The sequence below is a fragment of the Rhinoraja longicauda genome, chromosome 3 (genome assembly GCF_053455715.1).
Source record: "Rhinoraja longicauda isolate Sanriku21f chromosome 3, sRhiLon1.1, whole genome shotgun sequence".
Classification (NCBI taxonomy): Eukaryota; Metazoa; Chordata; class Chondrichthyes; order Rajiformes; family Arhynchobatidae; genus Rhinoraja; species Rhinoraja longicauda.
In genome coordinates this window covers 69,847,974-69,867,734 of record NC_135955.1, presented here as the reverse complement: position 1 = coordinate 69,867,734, position 19,761 = coordinate 69,847,974, and the positions used below count along the sequence as shown (strand labels likewise).

The 19,761-nt window shown below is 42.1% G+C and overlaps 1 protein-coding gene across 5 annotated transcripts in view; it reads left to right on the top strand.

The window, feature by feature from the left end:
* dcp2 (decapping mRNA 2) overlaps positions 1 to 19,761 on the top strand; it is a 53,392-nt gene that overhangs the window by 19,197 nt on the left and 14,434 nt on the right. For 4 of the 5 annotated variants that reach the window (XM_078396338.1, XM_078396339.1, XM_078396337.1 and 1 more), the window contains exons 3-8: positions 345 to 472; positions 5,416 to 5,514; positions 11,921 to 12,073; positions 13,184 to 13,296; positions 14,077 to 14,187; positions 19,010 to 19,148. In XM_078396338.1, coding sequence (XP_078252464.1) covers positions 345 to 472; positions 5,416 to 5,514; positions 11,921 to 12,073; positions 13,184 to 13,296; positions 14,077 to 14,187; positions 19,010 to 19,148 — 743 coding nt within the window. The remainder of the gene's footprint in view (positions 1 to 344; positions 473 to 5,415; positions 5,515 to 11,920; positions 12,074 to 13,183; positions 13,297 to 14,076; positions 14,188 to 19,009; positions 19,149 to 19,761) is intronic. The other variant, XM_078396340.1, reaches the window with a different exon arrangement.

The following is a 19,761-nucleotide window of genomic DNA, read 5'->3' as shown; positions in this document are numbered from 1 at the left end:
AGCGTATGGGAATCATCTAGTTTTCCACAGAATATGTCTTTATTTGCACTTTTCTATCCCATTCTTTCTAAACTCTTGAGAAACTTTATCTACTTTCTCTCCTGTGTCTGATGAAAATTGAGACTCTACTCGCACTCTTTCTTGGACTATCACAATTGTGGAAATACTCATTTTCCCATTCTCCTATATTAATTTCCCTTTCAGGTTTTTGGGATCCAAGTTGAGAATCTCTTGTTCAATATTTGGAGTTTGTACTGTCAAATTCAGCTCAATTACCATAAAAATATGCCAGGAAGAAAGCGGTGAAACCAAATTGTTGTTTTGTATCTTAACTCAAATTGCACTCTTCAGTCACTGTTCATTTTTACTTCGAAAAGGAGATGATGTGGAAAAGATTTTGGATGAATGGAAGGAGTACAAGATGGGAGTTCCGACATATGGTGCAATTATACTTGATGAAACACTAGAAAATGTAAGTTGTAATATGGAATGACCACTGGGGTAACATAGGCTTTATACAGTTTAATGTTTGGGAAAGTAACATGAACATTAACATTTGGTTAAACAAGTGTATGTCAGTGATTTCCATGGAAGATTAGGCCAATTCAACCTGGCTGTGATTGGCAGTGTGAAGGCAACCATTGGCATTCAGCCACTGCTAGTAGTTACTGGTGCTGGGACCACTTGCTTGGCATTTACGTTAATGATTTTGATGAGAATTTATTTGACATGTAGTAAAGAAGGCAAATGCAATTCTAGCATTTATTTCAAGAGGGCGAGAATACAAAAACAGGGATGTAATGGTGAAGCTCCATAAGGCACTGGTCAGGCAGCATTTGGAGTACTGTGAGAAATTTTAGGTACCGTATTTGAGGAAGGATGTTCTGGAGAGGGTCCAGAAGGGGTTTACAAGAATGATCCCAGGAATGAGTGGGTTAACATATGATGTTAACACTGTGGGTACTCTCTGGAGTTTAGAAGGATGAGGGGAACCTCATTGAAACTTGGCAAATAATGAAAGGCTTGGATAGAGTACATGTGGAGAGGATGTTTCCACTAATGGCAGAGTCTGGGGCTAGAGGTCATAGCCTCAGTTAAAGGAAGTTCCTTTAAGCAGGAGGTGAGGAGGAATTTCTTTAGTCAGAGGGTGGTGAATTTGTGGAATTCTTTCCCACAGAAGATTGTGGAGGTCGTCAATGGATATTTTTAAGGCATAAATTAATATATTTTTGATTAGTACGGGTATCGGGGTTCGTGGGGAGAAGGCAGGAGAATGGGGTTAGGAGAGATAGATCAGCCATGATTGAAAATCGGAAGTGTCGGTATTACAGTAAGAGACACCTGTGGCTGACAAGGGAAGTCAAGGACAGCATAAAAATTAAGGAGAGGAAGTATAACATAGCAAAGAAGAGTGGGAAGACAGAGGATTGGGACTCTTTTAAAGAGCAACAAAAGTTAACTAAAAAGGCAATACGGGGAGAAAAGATGAGGTACGAGGGTAAACTAGCCAATAATATAAAGGAGGATAGCAAAAGTTTTTTTAGGTACGTGAAGAGGAAAAAATAGTCAAGGCAAATGTGGGTCCCTTGAAGACAGAAGCAGGGGAATTTATTATGGGGAACAAAGAAATGGCAGACGAGTTAAACCGTTACTTTGGATCTGTCTTCACTGAGGAAGATACACACAATCTCCCAAATGTTCTAGGGGCCGGAGAACCTAGGGTGATGGAGGAACTGAAGGAAATCCACATTAGGCAGGAAATGGTTTTGGGTAGACTGATGGGACTGAAGGCTGATAAATCCCCAGGGCCTGATGGTCTGCATCCCAGGGTACTTAAGGAGGTGGCTCTAGAAATAGTGGAAGCATTGGAGATCATTTTTCAATGTTCTATAGATTCAGGATCAGTTCCTGTGGATTGGAGGGAAGCTAATGTTATCCCACTTTTTAAGAAAGGAGGGAGAGAGAAAACGGGTAATTATAGACCAGTTAGTCTGACATCAGTGGTGGGGAAGATGCTGGAGTCAATTATAAAAGACGAAATTGCTGAGCATTTGGATAGCGGTAACAGGATCATTCCGAGTCAGCATGGATTTACGAAGGGGAAATCATGCTTGACAAATCTACTGGAATTTTTTGAGGATGTAACTAGGAAAATTGACAGGGGAGAGTCAGTGGATGTGGTGTACCTCGACTTTCAGAAAGCCTTCGACAAGGTCCCACATAGGAGATTAGTGGGCAAAATTAGAGCACATGGTATTGGGGGTAGGGTACTGACATGGATAGAAAATTGGTTGACAGACAGAAAGCAAAGAGTGGGGATAAATGGGTCCCTTTCGGAATGGCAGGCAGTGACCAGTGGGGTACCGCAAGGTTCGGTGCTGGGACCCCAGCTATTTACGATATACATTAATGACTTAGATGAAGGGATTAAAAGTACCATTAGCAAATTTGCAAATGATACTAAGCTGGGGGGTAGTGTGAATTGTGAGGAAGATGCAATAAGGCTGCAGGGTGACTTGGACAGGTTGTGTGAGTGGGCGGATACATGGCAGATGCAGTTTAATGTAGATAAGTGTGAGGTTATTCACTTTGGAAGTAAGAATAGAAAGGCAGATTATTATCTGAATGGTGTCAAGTTAGGAAGAGGGGATGTTCAACGTGATCTGGGTGTCCTAGTGCATCAGTCACTGAAAGGAAGCATGCAGGTACAGCAGGCAGTGAAGAAAGCCAATGGAATGTTGGCCTTCGTAACAAGAGGAGTTGAGTATAGGAGCAAAGAGGTCCTTCTACAGTTGTACCGGGTCCTGGTGAGACCGCACCTGGAGTACTGTGTGCAGTTTTGGTCTCCAAATTTGAGGAAGGATATTCTTGCTATTGAGGGCGTGCAGCGTAGGTTCACTAGGTTAATTCCCGGAATGGCGGGACTGTCGTATGTTGAAAGGCTGGAGCAATTAGGCTTGTATACACTGGAATTTAGAAGGATGAGGGGGGATCTTATTGAAACATATAAGACAATTAGGGGATTGGACACATTAGAGGCAGGAAACATGTTCCCAATGTTGGGGGAGTCCAGAACAAGGGGCCACAGTTTAAGAATAAGGGGTAGGCCATTTAGAACGGAGATGAGGAAGAACTTTTTCAGTCAGAGAGTGGTGAAGGTGTGGAATTCTCTGCCTCAGAAGGCAGTGGAGGCCAGTTCGTTGGATGCTTTCAAGAGAGAGCTGGATAGAGCTCTTAAGGATAGCGGAGTGAGGGGGTATGGGGAGAAGGCAGGAACGGGGTACTGATTGAGAGTGATCAGCCATGATCGCATTGAATGGCGGTGCTGGCTCGAAGGGCTGAATGGCCTACTCCTGCACCTATTGTCTATTGAATGGCGGAGTAGACATGATGGGCCGAATGGCCTAATTCTTCTATCACTTATGACCTTGTGATTAGTACATTTGTGGATGGCACCAAAATTAGTCGTGTGGAGAACAGTGAAGAAGGTTGTGTAAGCTACTACAGGATCTAGATCAACTGGGAAAGTAGGTAAAGGATTTGTAGATGGTTTAACTCAGATAATGCAAAATTATGTGTTTTGTGAAGTTAAATGACAAGGTCCTGGGGAACATTGTAGGTTAGAGAGATAGAGGGATCCAAGTACATCATTTCATAAAAGTGGCAACAGGTGGTGAAGAAGGTATATGACACTTGTTTTCATTGGGTGTGGATTGATAAAGAGTTGGGACATTGCACTGCAGTTGTATAAGATGTTGGTGAGACCTTACCTGGAATATTGTGTGCAGTTCTGGTCACCATATGATAGGAAAGATATAATTAAGCTAGATAGACTAGAAAAGATTCATAAGGATGTTGCTGGGACTGGTGGGCTTGATAGAAAGGAGAAGTTAGATAGGATGGAACAGGAGCATAGGTGGCTGCGGGGTAACTTTTTAGAGGAGGAAAGCTGTAGAACCAAACTTCGTGGCATGGACGAGTTGACTCTGTGGTCTTGGGAGGAGATAGGCTCTCCCCTGACTTTGCTCTTTTCAAAGGTTATCAGAAACCCAGGTATGAAAGTTGCTGTGGTTAATCAGCATTGTGTTCAGTTCAGGAATCAGGAGGCCCAGGATGATTGGACCAATGCTCTCTTTCTGATGAGAGCACAGTTTTTTTTTTTAGTACAGGTGGTGTGCTAGTGTTAAAAGGCTAATACAGTAAAACTTTGCTAACATGGCCTGTTTGGTGCTGGACTAGCAGATTCCAAGATTACTGGATATTATCCATATCAATGTTCTAACACACTTTATTTAAATCCACTTTTTAATAATAATTTTCCCAGTGTGTTTCAAGGGAATGCAGGTTCTGGGTCCCAGTGAATCAGATGCTGAATTATTGGAATTTGCAAATACAAATTAACCCTGCATCACAGGGGGCAGGGTGGGGATTGTGTTTCTAGTAATGGTCAGTATTGCAGTTTTCCATAATGCGATGCCGCTCCATTGTGCATGCATCAAGAAACGCAAGTTGATGTGAGTATTCTCTTAGGACAAATTTACCTTACCCAACCAGCCATAACATAGGGTGTTGGGGGGGCTGGCACATGTAGTTGAAAAATGTAGTTGAACATAGTTTTGATGTTTAATTTAAAAAAATAGAGTTCCATGTTTTGTTTTGAATGTGGAGAGTCCTATGCCTTAGCAAAAAAAACAGCAGGCAAAGCAACATTAATAGTGGCTTCTAAGAATCCAATAAGTATTCAGAAAAGAAAAAGTTAAGAGGGAATAGACTGAGTGAGGAAAGGGGCAAAATTGATATCCTGAGTACTAAACAGTATTGGCTGGGCCCATACTCCAGAACGTGGCTCCAGCCACAATGTGTGACCTCCCCATGTCCCACAGTGCTTCTTAGCCTAACTTTTGCAATACATATATCCACTGGTGGTTAATCAGCAGAAAATGAGAACATAATGCAATCCACTTCAAATTTAATGTGTTTACATTTTTTTAAACAATTTCGGAAAATATTACCTTGATCAAATAGTGCATTCCAGTCTGAATGGCAAAGGAAAAGTTAACTATGAACATTTGTTGGTAGATGTTTTTAATATTTAATCATAAGCACAGTTCTAAGACTAAATTGCATTTTTTTGTTGTAATTTCCCATTGAAGATTTACAGTTTGCAGGAATGTGCATTGCTGTGACAGTATATTGAAATTGAGGGTCTGGGAGGCAAAAATAAGAATTGTTTGGAATATATACCATGCCAATAGAGAACACTGATTTAGCTTGGTTTAGTGAAAATGCATATGTTAAGAATTGTAAGACGTTGACAGTGTCACAGTTTTCTTTGTTCACATTTTTCAATGCCAATGAAAAAATAATAAATATATACAATGCAACTTAATTTTGATCACATTGCTATCTACCCAGGTGCTCCTTGTTCAGGGTTATTTGGCAAAATCTGGATGGGGTTTTCCAAAGGGTAAAGTAAATAAAGAGGAGGCTCCACATGACTGTGCTGTGAGAGAGGTAAGACGTGACGTTTGTTGAATTCCATTTTTATTATAAAATATTGGACAGATGTATTCTGATTATTGTAAATGTGACAATATTTATCTCTCCCTAGTAATATTTTAAAATATACTCAGTACTCAGAATATGGGCCTACATCTTTAAGATGAAAAAAAAGAAATCTTGACCTTGCTTTTCGGAGGATGGGAGATTAGAATTATGATACAGGGGTTTATATTCTCATCTGTTACCTTCATTTGGTATTGTTTTTAATTGTTGGTTTATTATTTTCATATGCACTGAGATACAGTGAAAATCTTTATTTTGCACGCTGTTCAGGCAGTTGTCATTCATGAGTACAATCAAGCCACACCAAAGTGCAATGATTAGTGTAACGAGAAAAATAATCATAGTGCAGATTGTAGTGCTACAGCATTATAGCTCCAGAGAAAGTGCAGATAAAAGAAAGTGCAAGGGCTGCAATGAGATAGACTGGGAGATTGGGAGTATGCCCTTAGCGTATGAGGGGCCCATTCATTAGTTACGTCCAGGAGAGGTGAGAAGAGGGAATGACTGGGATAGGTCATTCTTGGTTATGCTGGCTGATTTTCTGAGCAATCACAAAGTGTAAATGGAGATGATGGAGGGGAGGCCGGTTTGAGTGATGGTCTAGAAACATAGAAACATAGAAAATAGGTGCAGGAGTAGGCCATTCGGCCCTTCGAGCCTGCACCGCCATTCAATATGATCATGGCTGATCATCCAGCTCAGTAGCCTGTACCTGCCTTCTCTCCACCATACCCCCTGATCCCTTTAGCAAAAAGGGCCACATCTAACTCCCTCTTAAATATAGCCAATGAACTGGCCTCAACTACCTTCTGTGGCAGAGAATTCCACAGACTCACCACTCTCTGTGTGAAGAAATGTTTTCTCATCTCGGTCCTAAAAGACTTCCCCCTTATCCTTAAGCTGTGACCCCTGGTTCTGGACTCCCCCAACATCGGGAACAATCTTCCCGCATCTAGCCTCTCCAACCCCTTAAGAATTTTATATGTTTCTATAAGATCCCCCCTCAGTCTTCTAAATTCCAGCGAGTACAACCCCAGTCTATCCAGTCTGGGATCAAAATGGCGGCGCTGCCCTAGCAGCTGTGGCTTACCTGCGGTCCATTTGTCTTTGTGTTTTTGTTGTTTTTTTGTCTTAATTGTAGTTGTGATGTGGTGTTTTTGTGTTTGTGTACTATGTGTGGGTGTGGGGGGGAGGGGGGGAACTGTAAAATTGTAAATATGTGTCCCTTCCGAACGGAGACCCGACCTTTGTTTTCTGGGTGTTGTCTCCGTTCCTGCTGCGGCCTACCATCGGCCCAACTCCTGGAGCTGGCGGCCTCCAGGGCTCTGGTTCGCAGAGCCCGAGGATCGGACTTACCATCACCGGAGCCGGCCGTCCTCGGAGGCTGCGGGAGCGGCTGCGACTCGCCTTAGGCTCGGGCCACGTGGATGCCGACATCAGGAGCTCCGGCAGCGGCAGCGTGTTCGCCCGCCCCGGATCGCGGGGCTTGGGTCGCGGACATTTCACCTTCTGGCGCGGCCTAAAATATGCTGCGGGATTTTTCTCTGCTGGGCGGGGGCTTCAATGTCGGGAGCCACGACCGCCCCGACGTGCAGCAACAGCGGCAGCGTGTTTGCCCGCCCCGGATCGGACTTACCATCAGCGGAGCCGGCCGTCTTCGGAGGCTGCGGGAGCGGCTGCGACTCACCTTAGGCTCGGCCCGTTGCGGACCGTCCGGCGTGGCCTGCAACCACAACAACCTGACCACGGGAGAAGACGGCAGGAGAAGGGAAAGACATTGTGGCCTTCCATCACAGTGAGGAGAGGACTGGAGGAGACTCACTGTGATGGATGTTTCTTTGATGGATGTTTCTTTTTTTGTGTGTTTTTGGGGTTGTGTAATTTTAATGCCTATTTAATGCTTTTATTGTTGGACTGTGGGTGACTGAATTTCGTCCGATATTGGATGACAAATAAAGCTATCTTGAATCTTGAATATGAAAGTCCCGCCATCCCAGGGATCAATCTGGTGAACCTTCTCTGTACTCCCTCTAAGGCAAGAACGTCTTTCCTCAGGTTAGGAGACCAAAACTGCACACAATACTCCAGGTGCGGTCTCACCAAGGCCCTGTACAACTGCAGCAGAACCTCCCTGCTCCTAAACTCAAATCCTCTTGCTATGAATGCCAACATACCATTCGCTTTCTTCACTGCCTGCTGCACCTGCATGCTTGCTTTCAATGACTGGTGCACCATGACACCCAGGTCACGTTGCATCTCCCCTTCTCCCAATCGGTCACCATTCAGGTAATACTCTGCTTTCCTGTTCTTGCCGCCAAAGTGGATAACCTCACATTTATCCACATTATATTGCATCTGCCCATGCATTTGCCCACTCGCCTAATCTATCCAAGTCACTCTGCAGCCTCCTAGCATCCTCCTCGCAGCTAACACTGCCACCCAGCTTCGTGTCATCCGCAAACTTAGAGATGTTGCATTCAATTCCCTCGTCCAAATCATTAATATACACTGTAAATAACTGGGGTCCCAGCACTGAGCCTTGCGGTACCCCACTAGTCACTGCCTGCCATTCCGAAAAGGACCCGTTTATTCCTACTCTTTGCTTCCTGTCCGCCAACCAATTTTCTATCCACCTCAAAACTGAACCCTCAATACCGTGTGCTTTAAGTTTGTACACCAATCTCCTATGTGGGACCTTGTCGAAGGCCTTCTGAAAGTCCAGATATAACACATCGACTGGTTCTCCCTTATCCACTCCACTAGTTACATCCTCGAAAAATTCTATAAGATTCGTCAGACATGATTTGCCTTTGGTAAATCCATGCTGACTTTGTCCGATGATTTCACCACTTTCCAAATGTGATGCTATCACATCTTTAATAACTGACTCTAGCATTTTCCCCACTACCGATGTTTGGCTAACTGGTCTATAATTCCCCGTTTTCTCTCTCCCTCCCTTTTTAAAAAGTGGGGTTACATTAGCTACCCTCCAGTCCTCAGGAACTACTCCAGAATCTAAAGAGTTTTGAGAAATTATCACTAATGCATCCACTATTTCTGAGGCTACTTCCTTAAGCACTCTGGGATGCAGCCTATCTGGCCCTGGGGATTTATCTGCCTTTAATCCATTTAATTTACCTAACACCACTTCCCGACTAACCTGGATTTCCCTCAGTTCCTCCATCTCATTAGACCACCGGTCCCCCGCTATTTCCGGCAGACGGTTTATGTCTTCCTTAGTGAAGACAGAACCAAAGTATTTGTTCAATTGGTCTGCCATCTCCTTGTTCCCTATGATCAATTCACCTGTTTCCGACTGCAAGGGACCTACATTTGCCTTAACTAATCTTTTTCTCTTGACATATCTATAAAAGCCTTTGCAGTCTGTTTTTATGTTCCTTGCCAGTTTTCCCTCATAGTCTATTTTCCCTTTCCTAATTAAGCCCTTTGTCCTCCTCTGCTGGACTCTGAATTTCTCCCAGTCCTCTGGTATGCTACTTTTTCTGGCTAATCTGTATGCTTCATCTTTTGTTTTAATACTATCCTTGATTTCCGTTGTTAGCCACGGATGCACTACCTTTCCTGGTTTGTTCTTTTGCCAAACTGGGATGAACACTTGTTGTAGTTCATCCATGCGAACTTTAAATGTCTTCCATTGCATGTCCACCGTCAACCCTTTCAGCATCAATCGCCAGTCTATCTTGGACAATTCACGCCTCATACCCTCAAAGTTACCTTTCTTTAAGTTCAGAACACTTGTTTCTGTATTGACTTTGTCACTCTCCATCCTAATGAAGAACTTTACCATATTATGATCACTCTTGCCCAAGGGGCCTCGCACAACAAGACTGCTAACTAACCCTCATTACTCAATACCCAGTCTAGAATGGCCTGTTCTCTCGTTGGTTCCTCGACATGTTGGTTTAGAAAACCATCTCTCAAACATTCCAAGAAATCCTCTTCCTCAGCACCCCTGCCAGTTTGGTTCACCCAATCTATATGTAGATTGAAGTCACCCATTATAACTGCTGCACCTTTAGTGCATGCATTTCTAATTTCCTGCTTGATGCCATCCCCAACCTCACTACTGCTGTTAGGTGGCCTATACACAACTCCCACTAGCGTTTTCTGACCCTTAGTGTTTCGTAGCTCTACCCATATCGATTCCACTTCCTCCAAGCTAATGTCCTTCCTTTCCACTGCTTTAATCTCCTCTCTAACCAGTAACGCTACCCCACCTCCTTTTCCTTTCTGTCTATCCCGCCTGAATATAGAATATCCCTGGATGTTGAGCTCCCAGCCTTGGTCACCCTGGAGCCATGTCTCCGTAATCCCAACTATATCATAATCATTAATAACTATCTCCACATTTAATTCATCCACCTTATTACGTATACTCCTTGCATTGAGACACAACGCCTTCAGGCTTGTTTTTACAACTCTCTTACCCCTTATACAATTATGTTGAAAAGTGTCCCGTTTTGATTTTTGCCCTGGATTTGTCTGCCTACCACTTTTACTTTTCACCTTGCTACCTGTTGCTTCTACCCTCATTTTACACCCCTCTGTCTCTCTGCTCCTGCTCCCATCCCCCTGCCACATTAGTTTAAATCCTCCCCGACAGCACTAGCAAACACTCCCCCTAGGACATTGGTTCCATTCCAGCTCGGGTGCAGACCGTCCTGTTTGTACTGGTCCCACCTCTCCCAGAACTGGTTCCAATATCGTAAAAATTTGCATCCACAACGTGGCAATTTCTTGCATTCTTGGGCAGGACAGTTGCCATAGCAAGTTGTGTTGCATCCTGATTAAATGCTTTACACAGTGCATCTATAGAAATTGGTAATTGTTGTTTGGAGACGTCAAATTTCTTTAGTTTCCAAATCATTAGTCAGATTTACACCCTAGAAGTTAAAGCTCTTAACCATCTCCACTTCAACACCATTGACGTTGATTGGGGCTCACTTCCTGAAGTCAATGACTAGCTACTTTGTCTTGCTGAAAATGAGAGTGGACATTGCCTTGACACCATATAACAAAGAATTATTGTAGAGGATGTTTAGTTGGCTATTTTTGCTGATTGTGATCTATGGGTCAGAAAATTGAGGTTCCAATTGCAAGAGGGGGTGATGTCGTCTTGGACGATGAGATTGGTTGGGATTATGGTGTTGAAAGTGGAGCTATAGTGAGTAAGCAGGAGTCTGACGTAGATGTCCTCATCCAGATGTTCCAGTGATGACAGATGACATCGACTGTGGATGTGTTGTGATGGTAGTCGAATTGCAGTGGATCAAAGCTGTCTGGGAGGCAAGAATTAATGTACACCATAATCAGCTTCTCAAAGCTTTTCTTTGGGCAATGGGTGTTGATGAGCTTCGGGTGGTGGATGCTGTCTACAGAGAATTCTTGAGGTCCAAGCCCTTAAGCTGCAACTAAGAATTTTGTTGTTCCATTTTCGATACATATGACAACAAAACACTCTTGACTTTTCCTGAAAATGGCAGCACAAGTAGATAGTGGTAAAAAGGGCATAGGGTATGCTTGCCTTCAACAGTTTTGGCATAAGAGAGAGGAAGTCACTTAGAAGCTTTATAAAACTTTGGTTAGGCTGCATTTAAAGTATTATGTGCAGTTTTGGTTGTCTCATTACAGGAAGAATGTGGTGAGTTTGGGGAGTGTACAGAAGAGTTTTATCAGAATGCTGCTTGGATTAGGGTATTAGCTATAAGAGGAGGTTGGACGAACTTGGATTATTTTCATTGGGGCTTTGGAGGTTGAAGGAAAACCCAACAGAAGAATATAAAATTATGAGCGGCTTAGATGGGTAGAGAGTTGGAGTCTTTTTCTCAGGATGGAAATGTCAAAGACCAGAGAGTATAGCTTTCAGGTCATTTTGCTTTCTGGGGAAATATTCAAAGGAAATATACAAGGCAATCTTTTGGGAGAGAGTGCTTGATGCCTGCATCGTGCTGCAAGACTGGTGGTGGCGGCAGCAGATACTATAATGTTTAAGAGGCTTTTAGATAGGTACATGGATATGCAGGAATATGGATCATGTGCAGGCAGAGGAGACTAGTTTAACTTGGCATTGTGTTCGCTCAGACATTTTGGGGCAAAGGGCCTATTCCTCTGCTCTACTGTTTATGTATGCTAGGTTAGGTGAATCCAACTTTATCATCCAACTTGTTTTCGATAGCTTGAACTTTTTTTCAAGTATGTTTGAGAGGGGGAATTGAAATCACATTGTTTGATAAATTTAACTTCAATCTTCTTCAAACAGCATGTTGTAAGGCATATAATTATGTTAATGCATTTAATTTCATGTTTGGCATTCAGTGTTGTGTGTTCATTTTAGGTTCTAGAAGAAACAGGATTCGACATTAGAGATCGCATTTGTAAAGATGACTACATTGAACAAAGAATTAATGATCAACTAGCTCGATTATACATAATACCAGGCGTTCCAAAGGATACAAAATTTAACCCTAAAACGAGAAAAGAAATCCGGGTATTTGCAACTTGAACATTTACTCATTTGTATTTTAAATTTGGCTGGTAATCTTGCAAAGCAGTAAACTTTTCATTGAATTGTATTTATTATTTCACCATAAATATCTGCATATCTTTTGCTGTTCACATCATTTGTAACCAGATGCTCTTGTGTAATTGCATTGTGCTTGCATAAAGTGCATACACAGGCCATCCTGGGGTTGCAAATGGTTTTTACAGACATACATAAGTCAATGATATCCATGAGTTGGAAAATGAAAAATACTCACTCTATGGTAACCACAGCTCCACCATATTGTAATGAATGACATCAAAAGCACACAAGAAAGAACAATTACTAAACAAGAAAAGAACAATTACTAAAGGTGGAGTGAGAGAAGAAACTAGTTTGCCATTCATAGGAACAAATGGATGTATGTACATCGGACTTTTGAATTTATGGGAGCTCAATCATGTACAGGGATATCTATAAATTGGGTGTTCATAATCTGGGATGGCCTGTATCATGAAGATATAATATAATCTTCAACAATTATATAATACAATATAATCTTGAGTGAATTATGCAAATTCTTGGAATTGTATTCCATGCCTTGCTTTCTTGCCACCTTTACTCATTTACCAAAATCACTACCTTTTATCTTTGTCTTTTTTCATTATTTCCATATTTCAATTTTCATTCAAAAGCCCTAGACCAAACGGCAAATCCTTTCCTATCCAGTTTCCTGCTTTCCTAATGTGTCAATTTTAAAACTCTTATCTGCTTTCTTATTACTCCACACCTTTACTCCATCTTCCACACTTCGATCTAACTTCCTTGCATGTCTTCTCTGCTCGTAATTTTAGAATTCCTCATTGATTCTTGTTAAGCGACTGCCTCTTTCATGACTGCTTCTGAGATCTAGCTATACTAATTTCATCTTCTTCACCACCCTTTGTTAATCTTGTTAACTTCTCCAAACATAAAAACTATCCCTGTGATTCCTATCCCTGTTTCTCTTTTCCTCTTCTTTCGTTTCAACCTAACTAACCCTTGTGTAGCAATAAGATGACATTCTGTGGGTAAAAAGCGCCTTACAAGCAGAGTTTTTAATTCATTTTATTTTAGAATATTGAATGGTTTTCCATCGAGAAGTTGCCATCCCATAGGAATGACATGACACCCAAGTCAAAACTGGGTTTAGCACCCAATAAGTTTTTCATGGCTATTCCATTTATAAGGTAAGGTTGCAAATGTGGTGCCCTTTTTATCCTTTCAAAAGCTGATTTCTATTGCAGGTTGAAGATCTTCTTATCGAGTCCACATCACAAAATTAGAAATTGTTCAGCAAGAGCTGAAGGTCGCGACGTGAATGCTCTTTCCTTGACCCCAGGTTGAAGATGGATTTACAATTGAGGGTATTAATTGAGGTGTGATGCTGTTACTTGCTATTGGTAGTGAGAAATATTTTGTTATTAGATGTTGAGTGGATGACAGGAATGAAAGCCTATTTTTTTCAATCTGAATTATACAGATGATAGAATTGCTAAAAGTTTCAACTGAAAATTATTTCAAGATTAGTTATTTTTATATTGAATTTAGTTTTCTCATTCTAAAGCATGAAGTTCCCTGACATTCATTATTTCAGTTGGCATACATGGGACTCATTAACTAATGGTTGATTTTGGGGAATTAAATCTAATGTGGGCATTGGCTTGTGAGGGAGTAGTTTATGGCAGATGGTCAGAAAATGGCTTTTGTCTCCCTGTTACTTGGCTATATTAGCACTTTTTGGAATAGGATTAGGCATTGACGAGAAAAACAAAGTGCTGGAGGAACTGAGCAGGTCAGGCAGCATCTGTGGAGGGAATGGATTGACGACAGTTCAGTTATAAACATATCGTGTTGATTTTCAGCTTTAACAAACCCCTCGTTGATTTTGCCTATCATCTGTTTAACTTTTGGCCATAACGTCTAATGTTCTGTAAATCATTTTTGAAGTAAACATGTTGTCTCCGTAGGCCATTAAGAGATTGTATATCCAAAAACTATGCAGAATCTTCAGATAGCGATGGACTTATATCTAATAACACAACACCATCTAAAACTTTATTGGAAAGGATAAATGCAAGGTAAGTGTAATAATATTGAACCCTTGTAGCCTTCCAGTCACAAAAGACCTGTCGATCTTTGTTTTCAGTCACTGAGTCAATTCCAGGTTCACCTCGTCAAACTGCTGGAGTAACACAGTGGGTCAGGCAACATCTCTGGATTGTGTATAAAATCACGAGAGGAAAAGATCGGGTAGGTGCACAGAGTCTCGTGCACAGAGTCTCTTACCCAGAGTCCCAGAGCAGGCGAATCAAGGACCAGAGGACATAGGTTTATGGTGAAGGGGAAAAGATTTAATAGGAATCTGAGGGGAATCTTTTTCACACAAAGGATGGTGGATGTATGGAACAAGATACTGGGGGAGGTAGTTGAGGCAGGGACTATCTCAACATTTAGGAAAGTTGGACAGGTACATGGACAGGACAGGTTTGGAGGGGTATAGACCAAACGCGGGTAGGTGGGACTAGTTTAGCTGGGACATGTTGGCTGGTGTGGGCAAGTTGGGCCGAAGGGCCTGTTTCCAACCTGTATCACACTATGACTGAAAAGGAATATGTCATGTTTCGGGTTGGATCCCTTCTTCAGACTGATGGACAGAACAAAACAGGGCCAACAATAAATAGGTGACCTCAGGATGGGTGGAGTCCATAATGGCCCATTGTTGGCTGGGGAAGAAGTGCTAACGACAGGGATACAAGGATACAAATAGTGGAACCAATAGGACGACTAGGGTGGGGGACGGGGGAAATGCACGAGTTACTTAAAATGGACATAGACAATAGGTGCAGGAGTAGGCCATTCGGCCTTTCGAGCCAGCACCGCCATTCACTGTAATGATGGCTGATCATCCACAATCAGTACTCCGTTCCTGCCTTCTCCCCATATCCCTTGACTCTACCATCATTAAGAGCTCTATCTAACTCTCTCTTGAAAGCATCAGGGAATTGGCCTCCACTGCCTTCTGAGGCAGAGAATGCCACAGCTTCACAACTCTTGAGTGAAAAAGTTTTTCCTCCTCTCCATTCTAAATGGCCTACCCCTTATTCTTAAACTGTGGCCCCTGGTTCGGGACTCCCCCAACATTGGGAACATGTTTCCTGCCTCTAGCGTGTCCAATCCCTTAATAATCTTATGTTTCAATAAGATCCCCTCTTATCCTTCTAAATTCCAGAGTATACAAGCCCAGTCCTTCCAGTCTTTCAACATACGTCAGTCCCGCCATTCCGGGAATTAACATCGTGAACCTATTCTGCACTCCCTCAATAGTAAGAACTAGACCAAGTGGACCCGTTGGGCCCAAACCTCTTCTGCACTGGTGCAGCCCCTCCCCCTCTCCCCCCCCCCTCCCTTCCCCCTCCCACCACCCCCCTCCCCCACTTCCCTTCCCCTCCCCCCACTTCCCTCCCCCTCCCCCCACTTCCCTCCCCCTCAACCCCCCTTATCCTCCCCCCCACCACCCTCCCTCCCTAAGAGATAGCCGTTGGGCCCAAAACTCTCCTGTATTGGTGCAGCACCCTCTCCCTCCCTCCCCCCCTCCCTCCCCCACCCACTCCCTCCCCCACCCACTCCCTCCCCCACCCACTCCCTCCCCCACCCACTCCCTCCCCCACCCACTCCCTCCCCCACCCACTCCCTCCCCCACCCCCTCCCTCCCCCACCCCCTCCCTCCCCCACCCTCTCCCTCCCCCACCCTCTCCTCCTCCCCATCCCCTCCCCCACTCCATCCCCCTCAACCCCCTCTTATCCTCCCTCCCTAGGAGATAGATTTAAACTTTAAAATGTAAATAACTTTAAAAATATAACACCGATTTCAATGAAACTTCCATTATCACCAAAGGGGCGACGGTGAGTAAGGTGGGCCTAAAATTGTCACGCTATTGTGTACCATTTTGGCTGTAGTTCAGGAACAAACAAACAATAATGGGCGAGGTTACCAAATGTTGAAGTAGTTTGGAAAAATATACTGCATAATTCTTTGGCAACATTAATATACCAGAACTTCCTTTCAAATATATTACATTTATGCATGTGAAAATGGGTAGAAATAATTTATTATCTATATACTAAAACTCTCATTTGTTTGTTTGTTTGTTCCTGAACTACAGCTCAAATTTGGAGACCAAAACTGCACACAATACTCCAGGTGTGGTTTCACTAGGGCCCTGCACAACTGCAGAAGGACCTTTTTGCTCCTGTACTCAACTCCTCTTGTTATGAAGGCCAACATTCCATTAGCTTTCTTCACTGCCTGCTGTGCCTGCATGCTTACTTTAAATTGGAGAAATCAATGTTCATATCGCTGGGTTGTAAGCTGCCCAAGTGAAATATGGGCACCTCGTATTTCACTTGGGCTGATTACAATCCAGTGGTATGAATGTTGAGGTTTGTAGATAGGCAAGGAATAATGGGATATGATTCATGACTGGCAGATTAGATCAATTTATTTTAGCATTTAAAGCATGTTATTTAATACTTTTTCATTATGTTGATCTGGTTTAATATTTCCTTTTCAACCTCCTTATTTAAAACGTTGGCATTACCCACTTTTAAACTGCAAGGCATTTATTTGAGAACTTTACCCACGTTCTTCACTCCATGAAGGTATTAGTCCCTAAAAGGTAACCCTCTTTCCATAAACTGGTATTGGATATAAAATTCTGGGTAAATGTCAGAGCATTTATCGGGGCTTTTCCCTGATTTGTAAAAAAAAAAGACACCAAGTGCGATAGTATTTCAAAACCTCATCTATCCATGTTCTCCAGAGATGCCGCCTGACCCATTGAGTTGCTCCAGCACATTATTTATATTGTAAATCAACATCTGCAGTTCCCTTTTTTTTCCGCCAAGCATTTTCTAGCTTTTCCTGATGTTCTGACCCAAACATATTCCTCATTGGCATCATTGACACAAATAATCTCAATTGTATCTCGCTGTGGAGCCTGCTGTGTGTAAATCAGCAGCTTGTTCTTTATTAGAGCTTGGATTGAATTGTGCTGAGTTATGTACAGTTTAAGTAGTATGGTGGTACTGTATTTATGGAATTTCTTTATTCAATAATTGCAAAAAAAGACTTTCTGAATTCTAAAGAGGAAATGAAAGAGCAATATCTGCTCTGTAGGTAAAGAAGGAAGGAATGCACAGATATTTGATGTGGCTTGAATCTCAAATGGCACAGCACACTCAAATATTTTTGTTCTCGAGAGAATGATTGCCAAGACTGTGGAACTTTCTGCACTTTCAATAATGGCATGATATCTTTAACCTGCATCAGAAAAGGACAATAATATCTATCTATTATTAAAGATGTAATAGCAGTGCATTTGGAAAGCAATGACCAGATCGGTCAAAGTCGGCATGGATTTATGATGGGGAAATCATGTTTGACTAATCTTCTGGAATTTTTTGAGGATGTAACAAGTAGAATGGATAAGGGAGAGCCAGTGGATGTGTATCTGGACTTTCAAAAAGCCTTTGACAAGGTCCTACACGAGATTAGTGTGCAAAATTAGAGCACATGGTATTGGGGGTAGGGTATTGACATGGATAGAGAACTGGTTGGCAGACAGGAAGCAAAGAGTAGGAATTAATGAGTCCTTTTCAGAATGGTAGGCAGTGACTAGTGGGGTGCTGCAAGGCTCTGTTCAAGGGACCCCAGTTATTTACAAGACATATTAACGATTTAAACAAGGGAATTAAATGTAACATCTCCAAGGTGCGGGTGGCACAAAACTGGGTGGCAGTGTGAGCTGCGATGAGGATGCTATGAGGCTGCAGGGTAACTTGAATATTTTGGGTGAGTGGGCAGATGCATGGCAGATGCAATATAATGTGGATAAATGTGAGGTGATCCACTTTGGTGGCAAGAACAGGAAGGTAGATTATTATCTGAATGGTGCCAGATTAGGAAAAGGAGAGGTGCAACGAGATCTGGGTAGGTTTGTACATCAGTCACAAAGTAAGCATGCAGGTACAGCATACAGTGAATGGTATGGTGGCATTCATTGCGAGAGGATTTGAGTTTAGGAGCAAGGAAGTCCTAGTGCATTTGTACAGGGCCCTGGTGAGACTGCACCTGGAGTATTGTGTGCAATTTTGGTCTCCTAATTTGAGGAAGTACATTATTGCTATTGAGGGAGTGCAGCATAGGTTCACCAGGTTAATTCCCGGGATGGCGGGACTGACATATAATGAAAGAATGGGTCGACTGGGCTTGTATTCACTGGAATTCAGGATGAGAGGGAATCTTATGGTGCATATAAAATTCTTAAAGTATTGGACAGGCTAGGTGCAGGAAAAATGTTTCCGATGTTGGGCAAACCAGGGGTCGCAGTTTAAGAATAAGGGCCAGGCCATTTAGGACTGAGATGAGGAAAAACTATTTCACCCAGAGAGTTGCGAATCTGTGGAATTCTCTGCCACAGAAGGCAATGGAGGCCAATTCACTGGATGTTTTCAAGAGAGAATTAGATTTAGTTCTAAGGACTAACTGAATCAAGGGATATGGGGAAGAAGCAGGAACAGGGTACTGATTTTAGATGACCAGCCATGATCAAAATGAATGCCGGTGCTGACTCGAAGGGCCGAATTGCCTACTCCTGCACCTATTTTTCTGTTTCTATGTTATCTAACTGAACTGAAAAAAACAATTTCTGACCATAATTTTCCTTTGAAATGTTTGCAGTGATTATGTGAAATGTTAGCTATGTGATCTGTGGTGGAATTTGCCATTTTAGCAGTTTTATACGTTTAAACATGTGTGTTGAAAGGTGAAAATGCAAAACCACCATTTTATCTTTATCAAATAGATTTTCAATAAAATCAATGTGAATTTTTGTTTGCTAGAAAAAGAGCTCCACAGAATCAACAGTTAGTTGATGGATTTTCAGGAGAACAATGGACATGTTCAGTAAAACACAGACCACAGCAGAAGGCATTCAGTCAAACCAATCAGGGTGACCTTTCAGAGACAATAAAGAATAAGGTAAAGGACTAATATTAACTGGAAAAAACCCCATCTTGCAGCATGTTTTTTTGATAATTATATAGCGCAAAGCTGTAGCTTTACGACCAAATAATCGAATGTCATTATTGTAACTGTGCTTTCATAGCTTGGTTTCTTGCAATCATTGGCAACTTTTCTTGAACACAATTGTAATTTGGTTGCAAATATGGTGAAATGGTTTTTATCAATTGAATAGTTTATTTCAATTTAATGTAGTAAAGACATGGGAATAATTACTTTTTTCAGTTGTGCCATTTTCCTTTTCCTGGAATGGACCTGTCTGGCTGGGTCTAATTTTTCAAATGTGGCAATTACACCACTCCTCCCACGACATTACACATTGTGCATTGCACGTATCTTTAAAAAAAAATGTCAATGTTTTAATTGCTTACTTTTTGTTATATCGTATTTGAAAAGGTTTGTTTGTGAGGTATATGATTTATATGATTCGTAAAGATAATTAAAGATCATTTTATATAATAGAAGGCATCCCTCAAGAAAGATTCCTCGCTCAGGAACAATGGAAAAACAATTTAAAATTGAGAGTCACAGAAATGCAAATACTTTATAGATTGCATTGATTATTTGTTAT